The 18309-nt window shown below is 42.6% G+C and overlaps 1 protein-coding gene across 2 annotated transcripts in view; it reads right to left on the bottom strand.

Moving 5' to 3' along the window:
- Window positions 1-18309, bottom strand: part of Snx31 (sorting nexin 31) — a 52721-nt gene that overhangs the window by 27431 nt on the left and 6981 nt on the right. For both annotated transcript variants that reach the window (XM_021664384.1, XM_060390570.1), the window contains exons 3-6: window positions 17369-17483; window positions 14987-15051; window positions 7621-7731; window positions 6341-6431 (exon numbers count right to left, since the gene is read on the bottom strand). In XM_021664384.1, the coding sequence (XP_021520059.1) occupies window positions 6341-6431; window positions 7621-7731; window positions 14987-15051; window positions 17369-17483 (382 nt within the window). The remainder of the gene's footprint in view (window positions 1-6340; window positions 6432-7620; window positions 7732-14986; window positions 15052-17368; window positions 17484-18309) is intronic.

Genomic DNA, 18309 nt, shown 5'->3' with positions numbered 1-18309 from the left:
ACAACAAAACTAAAAGTAACCAAGCACACAAACACACTACCACAACCAACATCAAAATAAAAGGATCTAATAGTCATTGTTCATTAATCTCTCTCAACACCAATAGACTTATCTCTCCAATAAAAAGACACAGACTAACAGAATGGATGCATAAACAAGACCCAACAAAGATAGACATTACCTGAGAGTAAGGGGCTAGAAGACAGTTTTCCACGCAAATGGACCCAAGAAGCAAGCAGAAGTAGCCATTCTAATATCTAATAAAATAGACTTTCAACAAAAATTAACCAAAAGAATGGGGAAGGTCACTTCATAGTCATCAAGGAAAAATTCCACCAAGAAGACATCACAATCCTGAACATCTATGCCCCAAATACAAGGTCACCCACATTTGTAAAAGAAACATTAATAAAACTTAAACCACACATAGATCCCCACACATTAATAGTGGGAGACTTCAACAACCCACTGTTAACAAGGACAGGACAACAAAACAAAATTAAACAAAGAAACAATGACACTAACATATGTCATGTATCAAATGGATCTAAGAGACATCTACAGAACATCTCATACAAGCAACTGAATGGCTCACCTGAAATCCCAAGGGAAAAAAAATAAGCAGATACATCTAAGAAGAGTAGATAGCTGGAAATAATCAAACTCAGGGCTGCAATCAATAAACTAGAAACAAAGAGAACAATTCAAAGAATCATTGAAACCAAGAAATGGTTCTTTAAGAAAATAAACAAGATAGACAAACTAACTAAAAGGCAGAGAGACACTATCCAAATCAACAAAATCAGAAATGAAAAGGGGAACATAACAACAGACACTGAGGAAATCCAAACAATCATTAGGTCTTACTTCAAAGCCTGTATGCCACAAAATTTGAAAATGTAAATGAAATGGACAATTTTCTTGACCAATTCCACTTACCAAAGCTGAATCAAGACCAGGTAAATAAGTTAAATAGTCCTATTAAGGAAATGGAAGCAAATATCAAAAGTCTCCCATGTAAAAAAGCCCAGGGCCAGATGGTTTCAGCACAGAATTCTACCAGATCTCCAAAGAAGAATTAACACTAATACTCTTCAAACTCTTCCACAAAATAGAAACAGAAGGAACATTACCAACCTCATTCTATGAAGCCACAGTCACCTTGATACCTAAACTATACAAAGACCCAACAAAGAGAGAGAAAATTTCAAGCCGATTTCCCCTATGAACATTGTTACAAACATACTCAACTAAATACTTGCACACCAAATCCAAGAACAATCAAAGTTATCATCCACTATGACCAAGTAAGCTTCATCCAAGATAAGCAGGGGTGGTTCAATATAAGGAAATCCATCAGTGTAATCCACCATATAAACAGGAAAAAAAAAGACATTTGATCACCTCCTTAAATGCTGAAAAAAAACATTTGAAAAAAATCCAACACTCGTTCATGTTTAAAGTCCTGGAGAGATCAGGGATACTAACCTGAACACAGTAAAGGCAATATACAGCAAGACTCCAGCCTACATCAAACTAAATGAAGAGAAACATAAATCAACCCCACTGAAACCAGGGACAAGGTAAGGCTGTCCACTCTCTCCAAATCTCTTCAACATAGTTCCTGAAGTCCTTGCTAGAGCAATAAGACAATTAAAGGAAATTAAGGGGATTCAAATTGGAAAGGAAGAAGTCAAAGTATCACTATTCTCAGATAATATGATAGTATACATGAGTGACCCCAAAAATTCTACCAGGAAACCCCTACAGCTGATAAACACCCTCAGCAAACTGGTTGAATACAAAATTAGCTCAACAATATCAGTAGCCCTACGATATACAAAAGACAAATGGGCTGGGAAAGAAATTAGGGAAACAACGCCCCTTACAATAGCCACAAAAGACCTAAAATACCTTGGTGTGACTCGAACCAAGCAAGTCAGGCTTGTATGAAAAAAACTCCAAGTCTCTGAAGAAAGAAATAGAAGAAGATATCAGAATATGGAAAGATTTCCCATGCTCATGGCTTGGCAGGATTAACATAGTAAAAAATGGCCATCTTAACAAAATCAATCTACAGATTCAATGCAATTCCCATCAAATTACCAACGCAAATCTTTACAGACTTTGAAAGAAAAATTCTCATATTCATATGAAATAACAAACCCAGAATCCCTAAAACAATCCTCTACAATAAAAGATCTTCTGGAGGTATCTCCATCCCTGATCTCAAGCTGTACTATAGAGCAACAGTAATAAAAACTGCATGGTACTGGCATAGAAACAGACTGGTGGATCAATGGAATTGAATAGAAGACTCAGAAATAAACCCACATACTTATGGACACCTGATTTTTTACAAAGATGCCAACATCATACAATGGAAAAAGATAGCATCTCTTTGGTGCTGGTCTAACTGGATGTCCACATGTAGAAAAATGCAAATAGACCCATATCTATCACCCTGCACAAGTGGATCAAAGATCTCAACATAAAACCAGATAATCTGTTGGAAGAAAAAGTGGGGAAGAACCTAGAACTCGTAGGCATAGGAGACAATTTCCTGAATAGAACACCAACAGCTCAGGCTCTAAGATCTCCAATTAATAAATGGTACCCTGTGAAACTGAAAAGCTTCTGTAAAGCAAAGGACACTGTCAACAGAACAAAAGGACAGCATATAGACTGGGAAAAGATTTTCACCAACATTACATCCAATAAAGGGCTAATATCCAGAACATATAAAGAACTCAAGAAATTAGACACCAACAAACCAAATAATCCAATTAAAAAATGGGGTATACCAAGGACTATTCATGGAGATAACCTAGAACCCTGACAATGCAGCCACTTCTGATGAGAACTGATAGACTAAGATCAGAAAGAAGGAGAGGAGGACCTCCCCTATCAGTGGACTTGGGGAGGGGCATGCATGCAGAAAGGGGGGGGAGGGTGGGACCAGGAGGGGAGGAGGGAGGGGCGTATGGGGTGATACAAAATGAATAAAGTATAATTAATAAAAGCTAAAAAAATAAAAATAAATGGGGTATTGAGCTAAGCAGAGAATTCTCAACAGAGGATATAGAATGGCAGAGAAACACTTAAAGAAATGCTCAGTATCCTTAGTCATTGGGGAAATGCAAATCAAAACAACTCTGAGATTCCATCTTACACTTATCAGAATGGTTAAGATCAAAAACTCAAGTGACTTTCTGCTTCTGGGATAAAACACACAGGGTATATACTCACTCATAAGTGGATATTAGACATATAATTTAGGATAAACATACTAAAATCTGTACACCTAAAGATACTAATCAAGAAGGAAGACTCTGGCTAAGTTGTTCAATCCCCTTTCAGAAAGGCAAAGAGGATGGACATCAGAAAAGGGAGAAAACAGGGAACAGGACAGGAGCTTACCACAGAGGGCCTCTGAAAAACTCTACCCTGCAGGGTATCAGAGCAGATGCTGAGACTTATAGCCAAATTTTGGGCGGAGTGCAGAGAATCCTATGAAAGAAGGGGAAGATAGTAAGACCTGAAGAGGACAGGAGCTCCACAAGGAGGGCAACAGAATCAAAAAATCTGGGCACAGGAGTCTTTTCTGATACTGATACTCCAACCAAGGACCATTCATGGAGATGGCCTGAAACCCTTGCACAGAGGTAGCCTATGGCAGTTCAGTGTCCAAGTGGTTCCATGGTAATGAGAACAGGGACTGTCTCTGACAGGAACTGATTGGCCTGCTCTTGGATCACCTCCCCCTGAGGGGGGAGCAGCCTTACGAGGCCACAGAGGAAGACAATGCAGCCACTCCTGATGAGCCCTGATAGACTAGGATCAGAAGGAAGGAGAGGAGTAGTGGACTTGGGGAGGGACATGGGTGGAGAAGGGGGAAGGAGGGTAGGATTGGGAGGGGAGGAGGAAGGGGACTACAGGGGGGATACAAAGTGAATAAACTACAATTAATAATTAAAAAGCTCAAGTGACAACACATGCTTGAGAGGATGTGGAGAAAGGGAAAGCCTCCTCCATTGCTGGTGGGAGCACCAACTTGTACAACTATTTTGGAAATCATTCTGGAGCTTTCTCAGAAAATTGGGAATAGCACTACCTCAAGATCCAGTAATACCACTCCTGGGCATATACCCAAAAGATGCCCCACCATTCAATATGGACATTTGCTCAACTATGTTCATTGCAGCTTTATTCATAATAGTCAGAATCTGGAAACAACCCAGATGTCCCTCAACGGAGGAATGGATATAGAAATTGTGGTATGTTTACACAATGGAATACTACTCAGCTGTTAAAAACAAGGAAATCATGAAATTTGCAGGCAAATAGTGGGGACTAGAAAAGATCATCCTGAGTGAGGTAACCCAGAAACAGAAAGACTTACATTCACTTATAAGCTGATATTAGCCATATAATATAAGATAGCCATCTACAGACCTAAAGAAGCTAAACACTAAAGAGGACCCTAGGAAGAATGCTTAAATCTCATTCAGAATAGCAAACAGGATAGACACCAGAAGTGGACGAAGAGAGGAAATAGGGTGGGAGTCTACAGTAGAAAGTCCTCTGAAAGGATTCACCCAACAGGGGATCGAAGCTGATGCTGAGACTCAGGGTCAAACTTTGGATAGAATGCAGGGAGTCTTATGAAGGAAGAGAGGGATGGGGATAGAGCCACATGGAGGGGACAGGAGCCCCACAAAGAGACCAACAAAACTAAAAGATCTGAGCCCAGGGGTCCTGCAGAGATGCACCAATGGAGAACCATGCATGGAATAGGATCTAAACACTCTGTTCAGATATGGCCAATGGGCAGCTCGGTCCTCATGTGGATCTCTGAGAGAGGGGAACAGGACCTCTATCATGAACTCATTTTCCTGCTCTGTGATCACTCACCCCTGGTGATGTGGCCTTGCCAGGCCACAAAGGAAGAGGATCCAGGCAGTCCTGATGAAACTTAACAAGCTATGGGCAAATGGCAATAGTGGAGAACTCCCCCTTTCAATGGACTAGGGGAAGGGGATAAGGCGGAAGAAAGAAGGGGTGAAACTAGGGGGAATTGAACAAATTGTGAAAAAAATATATATATAAAAAATTTTTAAATTGAAACAAATAAAAAAACAACAAAAAAGAAAAGTACATAGAGATGTATTGACTGTGTTCTCTGTGATATATGATATGAGAGTTAATGTTGGTAATTAAGATATACTAGTATTGGCTGGAGAGATGGCTCAGAGGTTAAGAACATTGGTTGCTCTTCCAGAGGACCCGAGTTCAATTCTCAGAAACTAATGGTGGCTCATAGCCATCTATAATGAGACCTGTGCATACATAAAAAAGATAATATTAGTAAGTAATATAAGTAATTAAGAAGCTACCTTTGCCTAGGCCAGATTACCCAGATAGGCAGGATAATCCAGGAAATTGCTACTACAGAAACTGCTGCACCTTGTAAATTTAGTGTTCTTCCAAAAAGTCTGACATTGTGAAAGGCACAAACATGTCTGTTTCTGGAATAGCGCACTCATGACAGACAGTCTAAACTAGTTAAATAGCATATACAGTTTACAGACAGCTTTCAAACAAGATGGCAAGGCAATATTATTGGGTGAGGAACAAAATATTCACTTGTATGTGTATGTGTATCTGCCATGATGTGACCTGCTCTGCCCTGCCTCCTGTTGTGGGGGGTTGAATACTTCTACTCCTCCATGCTCCCCCTGTCATGGGAAAATGAACACGTCTTCCTTATGTTGTTTCTGCCAGGCATTATGTCACCATAACACAAAGTTGGAAGGACATGCCACCTCTTTGGGGATACCTGCCCCCATTCTCTGAACAACATAATATTTTACTCTCCAAATCATTTGTTTATTCAGAGGGCCTCACAACCAGCACAATGCTGCATGCAGCATTCTTGGAGGCAGAGGCAAGTAAATTTCTGTGAGTTCAAGGCCAACCTGGTCTACAAACTAGAACAGCTAAAGCTACACAGAAAAACCCTGTCTTGAAAGACCAGCAACAACAACAACAAAATAAGACAGAGCCTCACTATGTAGCTCTAGCTGTCCTGGAATTCATTATATAGACCAGGCTATCCTTGAACTCACAGAAATCTGACTGTCTCTACCTCCAAATGCTGGGATTAACAGTGAGCATCACTATATGTGGCTACATTCTCTTGATTCTTTAATCCGGAGCTGAAAACAGCAGTAGAACCACAACCTGAAGGGTGGCCAGTCCCTTTGTGGTGCCTCCCATCCCTTAAGCCAAGCACTAGCTCACAAGTGTCCATTTTCTGGGTTCCCCTTTTCCAACTTACCAGAGAGTTTGCCCTCTGGGAAACACTGAATGAGAAAGAGGCCAAAGTAGCCTAAGAGCTCTGGATGCAGTCCAAGTTTATGCGCCACCACCTTAGGCAGGAACAAGCAAAGGAGGAACGTTAGGGTAATAGCCATACTTCTGGACTGTAGTGGCAGGGCTGAAAGGGGCACAGCAATAGCAAGTGTTTTTGCAGGCCAGCAGACATTCAAAAAATCATATTTTTTTAATCTAAAAATGGTTCATACTTGTTAAAGTTTGAATCTGAAATGATCTCTGCAGGCTCATGCATTTGAACTCTTGATGCCTAGCTGGTAGCACTGCATTTCAGGATCATGAAAACATTTGCACCTAATGCTATTGTAAATTCATGGGGCTGGGACTTGAAAGTTTATCAGCTTGTTTCACCTCTGGCTTAAGTGTAATTTGCTGTGACTTTGGGTTCAGTGGAAACTCCAGATACCCTTAAGTGTGACTTACTGTGGCGTTGGCTCCATGGAAACCTCCAACTCTAGGTCCAGGACATCAACTGCTTTCATTTCAATGTCTGTGGTTTCATGCTTACCACAAAATGTGTCCTCACAAAAAAATGTACCTCCACTCACTTTTCCTCAGCAGGGACCACAGGCCACTGCTCTCCTCCATCCAGCCTACACATTTAAGACTTGGCTTGGGAACACAGGGTTTTCCCTACCCCACAATTGGGCAGAGGGGAGGGCCCAGGAGGCAGAGCTGCTGATAGCCACATCTGAAGCAAAGAGAATGATGTAGGGTCTTTGTCAACCTCAAAACGACTCAAACTCAGGTCAGGCTCTTGGTGACCTTATGCAATGTGGTTTCTAGGGCATCCTGCATGTGAGAGAAGTCCTCAAGAAATCCCCTGCCACTCTCTGCCAGGCAATACCTACCACTACCCACTTGGATATGGCCTGTTCCAGACTCTGCCAGGCACCACCCTCCTTCTTGCTTTCATTCTTGTAGCATCCTGAGACAGAGTCTTCTGCTTATCGCCAGGACTCAGCCTGGTCAATCCAGGGAAGTAGCCACAACCCTTGAAGGTCTCAGGAAGGGTAAAATCAAGGAGGCCCCCAAGGATGGGCTATTCCATGGCTTCCTCAGCCTGTTCCCCTTTTGGGGTGACTTATATGCAGCACCTCTGCAGACAAATCATCCACAGATAAAATGATTGTCAAAGAACTTCTGGAAGGTAATTGCATCCAAGTCTCTGCCTCATACAACCTGTTTCTGCATTTCCTGGAGCTGAAGCTAAACAAAGTTTACCTCCAGGACCCTTTCAGCCATATCGGATGTTAGAATGTCCACATTAATGCTCCTTCCATTGGGCAGAAATACATCCAGAGCAGCTTTCGTGGTGGTGATATTCAGCGTGTGCTATAAATAAAAGGACAGCAGTCAGTGTCCACACCCATCACAGAGAAGGCGAGCGGTCCCTACCTGTCTGCATTGTGTGCAGGGAGATGGTGCCTAAAGTGAAGAAATCTCCAGTGCAGAGATTGAGTGCAGGTCCTTTGGTGTGACAGAGCAGAGGTGAAGAGAAGTCTGGGGAGGAATCAAGGCAGAGCACTAGTGTAAGGTCTGAATTCTTTCCAAATAAACAACAGAGCACCCATTTTGGAGGAAAAATATTCTGATAAAAATCATCCATATCTTGCTTGGTAATCTTGGAATTAAATTAACTCACTTTAGATTTCTCTAAGCACCCTAAATGTCTGGCTTTGTGGCACACTGGATGGATAGGGCTTTCCCCCACAACAACCAATTCCACCCTCATCCCCACCACTTTTTGAAGACAGGGCCTCACTGTATAGATCTGGCTGTCCTGGAATTCGCTCTGTAGACCAGGTTGGCCTGGAACTCACAAAGATTGGTCTGCCTTCACCTTCAAGTGGATTAAAGGCAAACACCATAACATCTGGTTGAATTTCCCAGTACCTGAACACCAGAAATTCAACTCAGTGCTGGCTTGATTTGCCTGGAATCAGTATAAGACACTTATTTCATCTTATTACAAATTCTGGAGGGCCTCATGACTCACAGTCTCCATAATTTTCCAGAATGACTTGAAGAATTCAGGGAACAGTTTCCTTCCTACTGCCAGCATGTTATAAGGAGATGGCTGGGACAGAGCTAAATGAAGAGACACTTATGGCAAGGTTTGTGGGGTCTCTGTGTGGCCCAAGCACCTCCATGCCTTCTGCATTCTGGAAGTTCTCTCAACTCCACTGTTTTGGGGGGTCTTGTAGAGGTTCAGCTATCCCTGGCACGGGACCTTGTGTAACCCTGGACTGATCACCTCTCTCTCTGTACCTCACTCCTTCAGCTCTACAATAAGGGTACAATAGCATCCAGCTCACAAGACTGCAGTGAGGGCTCAGGAGAGAATGAAAGAGGAACATAGAGAAGAACCCATTATAGACACTCAGGTAGGTGTCATATTTATTGCTTTCCTCTTGTTAGAGGTAGGATTAAAGAGAAAGTTACATAGCTTGACTTTCACTTAGTGGTAACAGATATTTTTTCTTTTTTTTTAAGATTTATTCATTATTTATACAACATTCTACCTGCACACCAGATCTTACTATAGATGGTTATGAGCCACCATGTGGTTGCTGGGAATTGAACTCAGGACCTTTGGAAAAACAGTGAGTGTTCTTAACCGCTGAGCCATCTCTCCAGCCCCAGTGGTAACAGATATTAAATAAAGCAGTCAAGAATGCTCCAGCCACTCATTTGGTACATTCTCACCTAGAAGGCATAAAGCTCTGGTTTGATCCCCAGCACACAGAGACTGTGTGGTGGAGAATCAGATGTCCACAGCATTCATTCCTGAGGTACCTTATCTAGGAAAGCTCAGGCATGAACTCACATGTGCCACACTTCTGCTGCTTCAATGATGCATCTCTCCCTAGGGGAAATGAGGAACCCATGGCTACCCAGTGACCCCAACAACAACACAATAAGGAAAATGTCATAAATACGTTACGTTGTCCTAAGCTCCCACAGGTGCAGAGCCCCGCTTAATCCCTTCTTGGCCTCCTCTGTTCTCAAACCTCCTTCACATGGCTCCTAGGAACACTGGGTTATCAAGCAAAACATGAAGTGATCTTCAGTCTACAAACTAGTTTTGCCTTTTCAAAATCCATTTGTCTCTAAAGTATACATGGAACAAAAATCCAGAGCATCATTAGTTGGGGAGTGAAGTCTGGATACCCAAGGCAGGGAAGATTGCGTGGAGGTACAGGGAGCTGTATCCACTGAAAATACCTGACAGTATGAAGGATCAAGACTCCAAATCCAGGTTCTATGGGTTTGAATCCATATCTTCTGGTTACTAGGAGCATGTCAACCCAAAATAACACCTCTCTCTACATGTCATGAGAAATAAGAGGGCACATGAAGCCCCGCACACCACACATTTATTTAGGGTCAAACCCCCTTTTACTTTTGCAGCTGGGCTTTCACTGTCCTCAATGGAACCTTTCCCATACTCTCCCAGCTCTGAGCCCTGAAGGGACCACAGGATTGTTTGGCACTAAGCACTCAGAAGCCGTAGGCACCACACTTATCAGATGCAGTGCAGATACCCAGGTGGCAAAACTGCCTTGTGCCTGCTCTGTGAGCTCCTCCATGGTCTGGCAGACCCCTGCACTCCTGCTTACTGCAGTTCTTCAGCTCTCACCAGCCCTGCAGCAGCAATCTCACTAAATGAGTTCAGCCACCCTTTCATTTCTGTACTGATGACATTTGTGTGCTGCTAACCCATTACCCAGCTCCAGCGAGAGGTCAGCCTGTGAGATGGGGTAGAGTGAGATGCAGGCCGACCCTCCATGAGGACCAACTTTCCTTTCCAAGTATTAGCCCCGAGCCCTGCCCCCAAAACACACCTCCAGATTATGTTTGTTGTTTCATCCCAAGGAGAGGGGAGCTAGATAATATATATTCTCTGTCAGGCCTGCTCTGGAAAACTTCATAACCAGCATAGACATCACCTTTTAAAGAACATCTTCCCAACCATGGCTCCTCCTCACTCGGTCTCACATAACCTCATAGAAACAACAATATGTGTGGACTTTATTCAGGTAAAGGGGCATAAAGTCGCTGGAGCCTGCAGGGCCCTCCAATGCTAGGGCTGAGGAGATAAACATCTTGACAGGTTGCTAACTCCCTCCAGTATTATGGCCATGCACCAGAGTGCTTGATCTAAGTCTCGATCCATGAGACAGTGCAATGCAGGACCTGGGACATTTATTTACACACCTAGAGATTTTTCTGTCACCTCAAGTGAGCAAAGTCCATGAGCCAATCTGAGCATCGTTTACTGGTGCCTCTGTGTCTCTAGAGAAGAGCTGATTGACAGTAAACCCTTAATACATATTTGTTGAATGTAGAACATATAAAATATGTAATTGAAATATAAAATATGAGATAAAACAAAACATGGTGCTCAACTGGACAATATTCCCAGTTTAAACTTAATTTTATTTTCTTTTAAGAATTTTAATATAAACCTCTCTTAAAGACATCTTCAGAGGATTCCCCAACCCCTTTGTGCTTTACTAGCAAGCATAAAGACTTGGGTTCAGTCCTCAGTTCCAGAAAGAGGAGGAGGAGGAGGAAGAGGAAAAGAAGAAGGAGAAGAAGGAAAAAGATAAGAAGCACAGTACAGTGGAATGGAATCAGTCATGACGCTGGAAGCAGAGGACACGATCCATTGTACATAAGCTGTCTCAGGGTTCAGCCAAGCACAACTCAGGAACCATCAGAAGAAATATGTGGTCACTCTATGATCATGAAAGACTAACTTCCAGCAGTACCAAGAAGAGGAAATGGGCCTGGTGTCAGCGATAGGAGTGCTGACCTTTCCATGAGCACTGTGCCTCCAATGAGTGTCAGAGTGTTTTGGTTTAATCCTCAAAGCAACCCCAAGAGGCAGGAGCTCTGCTCCCTGTTCTTCAACTGGAGAAACTGATATATAAAGAGGCTAAAAAAAAAACCAGTGTTGTTGCCACACATAATCCTAGCAGTTAGGAATATTGAAAGTTCAAGGCCAGCTTGTGATACACAGTGAGTCCTGCCTATCTCAAAAAGTAAAAAAGAAAGGAGAAAAAGAAATGGGAAAGGGAAAAAGAATGGAATAGAAAAATCATGAGAAAGAGAAAGGGAGGAAAAAAGGAAAGGGATGGAATGGAAGAAGAATCTGAATGAATCACTCAGAAATCACAATCTGACCATCACGTCCTCCTTCCTGAGCCAGATTCACAATCACCAGGTGAGTCTGGGGCTGCTGATCTAAGTGGACAGAAGCACTTGAAATGCTGGGTCACTATAAGAGATACTGCAATTTCTGCACCAGTGCTAGACAAACCAGAGCATTAATGAGAAAGGCTCAGAAACAAGATGGAAGATCCAGAAATAACTCACACTCTTGTCTTAATGATAACCCCTCTCCAGCCATATGCATCAGCCAACAGCTAGCTCAGGAGCCAGAGCCAATGAGCTGACAAGAACTGGGCTATGATCAATCAAAAGAATGCAAATGAGAGAAAAAGCATGACCAACATATGACACACACATGCAGTGGAAGCATGAGCTCCCCTAGCGCCCCTCCCCCATGCTGCCACCCCTTCCCCATGTAGATATGGGTGATGCTGGAAACAATGTGTCTCCCTATGAAGACAGAAATGAGAGAGATGCTCCAGCTTAGAGGTTGGGAAAATGAATATAAATGTGAGCTGACAAAGCTCATAGGAAACAATGGAAGAAAAAAATAAAGCCATTACCAAAGTGAAAATTGCATCAAAGCCCAGAAAAGAGACACCACATAGAACAGCTGGTGGAAAAACCTTTTGTATAAAGTTGGGAGGTCAAAATACTGAAGACCTAGAACTAGGCAAAAACACTTTAAAATTATTGGAAGAAAAGGGCTAAAGAAATGGCTTAGTGGTTAAGAGCACTGTCTGCTCTTCCAAAGGACACAGGTTCAATTACCAGCAACTATGAGATCTGGTGCCCTCTTCTGACCTGCAGGCACACATACAGATAGAGCACTCATACACATAAAATAAATAAATAAATCTTTTTAAAAAAATAAAATTATTGGAAGAATTAATACAAAACAAAACTCCACAACACTGAGAGCCCACAATTAATGGACTCACAATCCTTTCTTTTCTTTCTTTTTTATTTCCCCACAGACAGGGTTTCTCTGTGTAACCTTGGCTGTCTTGGAATCGCTTTGTAAACCAAGCTGGCCTTGAACTCACAGAGATCTGCCTGCCTCTGCCTCCCAGAGTGCTAAATTACAGGAGTGTGCTACCACGCCCAGCTCACAACCCTTTCTTAAGAAGAAAAGCAAAAGCTGTAGTGTACTCCCAGAGAACTGTTCAAACTTATCTTTATATATGCTGACACACAATGGACCACAAGATTTGTGGATTTAAAACTAAGTGGTTTTATTTTTAATTCTCTCTCTCTCTCTCTCTCTCTCTCTGTGTGTGTATGTGTGTGTGTGTGTGTGTGTGTGCGCGCGCACGAGCGCATTATTCTTCCAATAATTTCAAAGTGTTTTTGCCTAGTTCTAGGTCTTCAGTATTTTGACCTCCCAACTTTATACAAAAGGTTTTCCCACCAGCTGCTCTGTGTGGTGTCTCTTTTCTGGGCTCTGATGCAATTTTCACTTTGGTAATGGCTTTATTTTTTTCTTCCATTGTTTCCTATGAGCTTTGCCAGCTCACATTTATATTCATTTTCCCAACCTCTAAGCTGGAGCATCTCTCTGCTCTCTGTCTTCATAGGGAGACACATTGTTTCCAGCATATCTACATGGGGAAGGGGTGGCAGCATGGGGGAGGGGCGCTAGGGGAGCTCATGGAAGCAGAGGCCAGAAGAGGGCATACCTGGAACTGGAGTTACAGGCAGCTGTGCATCATCTGACATGGGTGCTGTCACCCTAACTAGGGTATTTTATTAGGAAAGGAACCAATCTTAACTACTGAGTCATCTCTCCAACCCCAGATTTCAAGTTTTAAAAGCAAGTTTTAAGAAGTATAAGCCAGGTACATTAGCACATGCTTATAATCCCAGCACACAGGAAGCTGAAGAGCTTCAGACAAGCATGAACTACATGAGTTAAAAGGGCAACCTGGAATACACAGTGAGACAATCTCTCATAAAAGAGATTATGTCTTATATGTACCTATATGTAAAATAAAATATATATTCATACCCTTGGATATGCACAGATTATATAGAAAGACTACACACACTAAACTGAAAATAAGAGTTTTCCTGGGGAAGGAGGCTGTGGGTAAAGAAGTTTGTATTGTGCACACTCTTATGAATTGTCCTACCATCACCATTACTATATCAGCAATAAAAAGAGAGTGTGTTTATGTAAGCTACTGGGAGTATGTACAAGGGCTGCAGACATGCAGAATGCTTGCCTAGCATCATGAAAAAAAAAGAAAGAAAAGAAAAGAAAAAAGAGTGGTTACAAAATAAAAGCTCTCTACCATGGAAGGCTCTAGAGTAATTTCTCTAGTAGCATGGGTCTGTTAACACATGCACACATGTGGACCCCTGTGTTTATAAAACTGTGAGTCTTTGCGATTCTGGTCAAGGTATTATTCCTCCCCCTCTCAGGGATTAATTTATGGTATGGATCTGACAGGAGGACCTGGCAAGTTCACATTTTATATTTTTGCTTCCTATTTGGGGGCCCTGTTTCAGGAGGCTGTGAACCCTTTAGGAGGTCTGGCCTACCACTAGAGGTGAGCTTTGGAGCTTACAGTCCAGTCCATGGTTCCCATGTGTCCTCAGCCTTCTATCTGCAATGATATGAGCAGCCATTCTCCAATATATTCTCCTGATGCTGAGACTTTCCCACCTTGACAGACTGAAACCCTCTGAAATCATGAGCCAAAATAAACATTTTATCTTTGTTTCTATCTGGCATTCTGGTCACAGCTGTGTGAAAGTAATTAATACAGGAATCTGATTCAATAATAAGTTACTGTGTTCATTTTTTTTCTGTTCAGTAAAGGTCCCACCTAAGGCAAAAAAAAAAAAAAAAAAAAAAAAATGCTTCCTCATGTACAAATGGAATTAAATGCATGATAAATAAACAGCTTACCAAAGTTCCAGCCTAGGTGGTGAGGGACCAGTAGTTCCTTAGAAAATTCCTGGAAAGGGGGCTGGCAGCCTTAGGCTACTTTGTTCAAGCTGTACCTTGCCCATAGGCAATAAAGTTAGGAAGATAGGCAGGCAGCATCCGGCAGGGCCTGCTGTCGCACTGTCTGCACCATGGTGCTCTTGGAGACTGCAGCTATAGCCATTGGGGCTCATCTCAGTATGGGGCCCCTGAGTGCTAAAACTCCAGCTATTTCTCTGCCTTTCTTGGGACCAGCACCAGAATGTGTTCCACACAGGATACACAGAACAAGGCATCTGCTTAAACCATAAGCCAAAGTCTGAAATACACTTCATCTCCCCTGTAGGATCCAAACACAAAGCAGCTTCTAGCCTACGAAAAAGGAAACGACTTCACCACATCTGGAACACCTGTCCTCTAAGGACACCGACAAGCTCTGCAGAGGGATGATGGCTTCAGTAGGGAAGAGAGGCTTACCAGCTGCACCATCGTCAAAAACTCAGTGAAGACATCACTCCTCTTCACATGAGGGTCTGCAGTGACTAAAAAAGATGAAAAAGCAAATAACGTAGTGAGCACAAGCTACGTGAGATCTGCTAATTGCTGTCTGAGATCTTGCCCTAGCCATTTGGCCTTCCAGAATGTAAGGGAGAGTTCTCAGTACAGGACAACGGACAGAGTCTGCTTCCTTGAGGTGCCGTGGGCAACATGAGTCCATCTTGCCAAATCCCAGGAGCCTCAGTTCACTCAAGCCACCCATGCTGCTCAGAGCCACCTTATTACCATCTGGGATGATGGTAAAACTACTACAAGAAGCAAAAATATAACACAAGTTGGGTCTAGATAGCCAATTCAGTAAGTCACTTAGTAATCTGAAAATTTTAAGTCTACCTGAGAGTGTTTCTTCATGTGAAAGAGTGTTTCATCAAGAGGGAACCCCAGAGAACCAACACTGGCTGGGATGTGGTGGTTCTAGTAGAATGCTTACTTAGAGTATGCAAGGCTCTGGGTTCAGTCTCCATTCTCTCTCTCTCTGTGTGTGTGTGTGTGTGTGTGTGTGTGTGTGTGTGCATGCATATGCACACTTGAAAGCACTGTTGCATGTGACTGCATATGTTATATATGTGTATGCTGGTACATGCCCTCACATGTGCGTTTGCAGAGGCCAGAGGAAAATATTTGGGTATTGTCCTGGTTAGCATTAACTGTCAGTCATGTGATAGCAGAGCTTCATTAAGGAATTATCTAAATCAGTTTGGTCTGTGGGTGTAAGGTGATGTCTTGGTTGATAATCGATGGAGGAGGACCTAGAGCACTGTAGGTGGCACCAACCCTGGGCTGTATGGGTGTGTGAGTGAGCCAGCAAGCAGCATTGCTCCATGAGTTCTGCTTCAAGTTCTTGCCCTGACTTCCAGAAATGATGGACTATTTAGAAATAAAAGCAAAAATAACACTGTTCTGCCATAGGTCACTTTGTTCAGTGTATTTTACTATGGCAGCAGAATAAAAGCAGGGCAGATGTCCTGCTCTATTATTCCCCACTTTATTGACCCGAGACAGATTCTCAATGAACCTAGGGCTCACTGTTTTCAGCTAGGCCTGCCTCCAGCAAGCCCACATTCCTCCTGTCTCCACCCTCTAGTCTACCAGCACACAGCCACAAACAGCTTCCATATGGGTGCTGGGATCTGAACTTCAGTCCTCATTCTTACATGGCTCTTATCAACTAGACTCTCGCTCCAGCCTCAAAAAACTATTTATAGAAGGTATTACTATTCTGTCATGTCAGTATGTGCTGGCAATCTCTGAGTTGGAAGGCAGAAGGTGCAGGATCATAGTTTCGTGTCAGCCTAAGCTAAATAGCAAGAACTTATATCAGAAACAAAATGAACAAAGCAGAGCTGGTTACGAGCACTGTCTACTCTTCCAGAAGTCCTGATTGGGATCTGATGCCCTCTTCTGTCTTTCAGCCTTATGAAACAAACAAATCCTGAGTGACAGTATGGTGTAGAGACAAACTAATTTTATATTCCTTAGCACATATTCTTGAGGAGAGGAAAAGCTGTTGAAAAGCAAATTCTCCAACCAGTCCTTACTACATGACTATTAAGCACCAGGTACAAGCCAGCTAAGATCCTTGGATATTAGTTCATTTAATCTCCATGATGCACCATGGAGCTACTGTGGCCTCCATTTCACAGAGTCAGGGAGCACTCAGAGTCAGGGAATGTAAGTGTCTTGTCTAAGGTCACAGCAAAACTGGAATTTGAGTCTAGGTCTAACTTTTAAGTCTAAACTCTTGAATTATGACACTGAGCTGCGCTGTGTCTTCCCAGTTTCACAGGTATCACAGCAGCTCTGCAGGCATCCAGGGTGCCACCAAATGACTCTGACAAGGACCAAGGTGCCAGGCCAGAATGGTTAGTCAGCACATGCTTATGCTGTGCCCAAGGTGCTTCCTGCATACAGGGTTCAGCTCATCCCATCACTTTGTCTTCATTCTTCAGTTAAACCAGCATACAACACTCCAGGATAACTCTTAAATTACTTTAAAAACTCAATATGAAGAACACCATTGTAAAAAACCACAAGCAAAGGAAATGCTCAGAGCCTAGAAAGAGAAACTAGAGTAGTGGTTTCCTGGGCCCAGTAGGAGGAGTCTGAAGTGGGACATCACTGCCAATGCACATAAAGTCTCCAGTTGGGATGATGATAAAATCCTAAAACTAGATTATGGTGATGGTTTGCACAATTACATAACTATGTTAAAAGCCATCATATATGGACTTTAAAACAGACAGTTTCTGTGACGAGGAACTTACATTGCAATAAAGCTATAAACAGAGTTCAATTGCATACCATTTTGCAGGTAGCGTTCCAACTGGTCCCTCCTCTCCTCGGCCATAGCAGTAGTCATAGCCAGATAGTACTTCGGTGGGAAAGGAGGTAGGCAGTCTCCAAACACCCGTCTCAGCTGAAAGGTCCCAAAACACAAAGTGAGACACTAACTCAAGGTTAATGAGACACCAAAGCCTTGTCCTAGAGCACTTTATTTAGAAGGAAAGATAAAATGAACCCTTGTTGATGGGCAAAGGGAGGGAAAGAGGGTTCAGTTGTCTTTAGGAAGAATATCTCAGTGGACATTCCACAGATGCCCTGCAATACCACAGACCACTAATTGCAATCTTGCTCTGGTGATGCTGGGGTATGTTTTTATAAGACTGCCACTCATAACACACATTTCCTTAAATTCATATCTTTCATATCTGAAAGATCAGAGATTATAGTCAGGTTTTTAAAATTTTTTTTTGATTGGTCTAACTTTGTAGCCCTGGCTGTTCTGAAACTCACTATGTAGACCAGGCTGGCCTCAAATTCACAGAGATCCTCAGTCTCCCTTCTAAGTCAGATTAAAGGTGTGCACCATCATTCTTGGCTCTTTTTACTCTAATTAGTGTGGCCACCTAAACTTAAATATGTGCCTTTCCTGTCATTTCTATAGGGTGGTGCTACTTACAGAAGTCCTGTAAGGTGGGTGTAAAGTACAATAGAATCCCAGGCAGGCCCTTTCTTCCTACCCACCGTACAGACTCCAAGACAATGGTGGCAGTCAGTTTTTGTTTTAGATTTATTTACCTATTATGCATACAATATTCTGTCTGCATGTACACCTGCATGCCAGAAGAGGACACCAGTTGTGAGCCACCATGTGGTTGCTGGGAATTGAACTCAGGACCTCTGAAAGAGCAGCCAGTGCTCTTAATCTCTGACCCATCTCTCCAGCCTCATAAGCTTATTTA

The sequence above is a fragment of the Meriones unguiculatus genome, chromosome 8 (genome assembly GCF_030254825.1).
Source record: "Meriones unguiculatus strain TT.TT164.6M chromosome 8, Bangor_MerUng_6.1, whole genome shotgun sequence".
In the NCBI taxonomy this organism is placed as follows: Eukaryota; Metazoa; Chordata; class Mammalia; order Rodentia; family Muridae; genus Meriones; species Meriones unguiculatus.
Note: the sequence above shows the minus strand (reverse complement) of the source record. Positions and strands in the feature narration are given on the sequence as shown.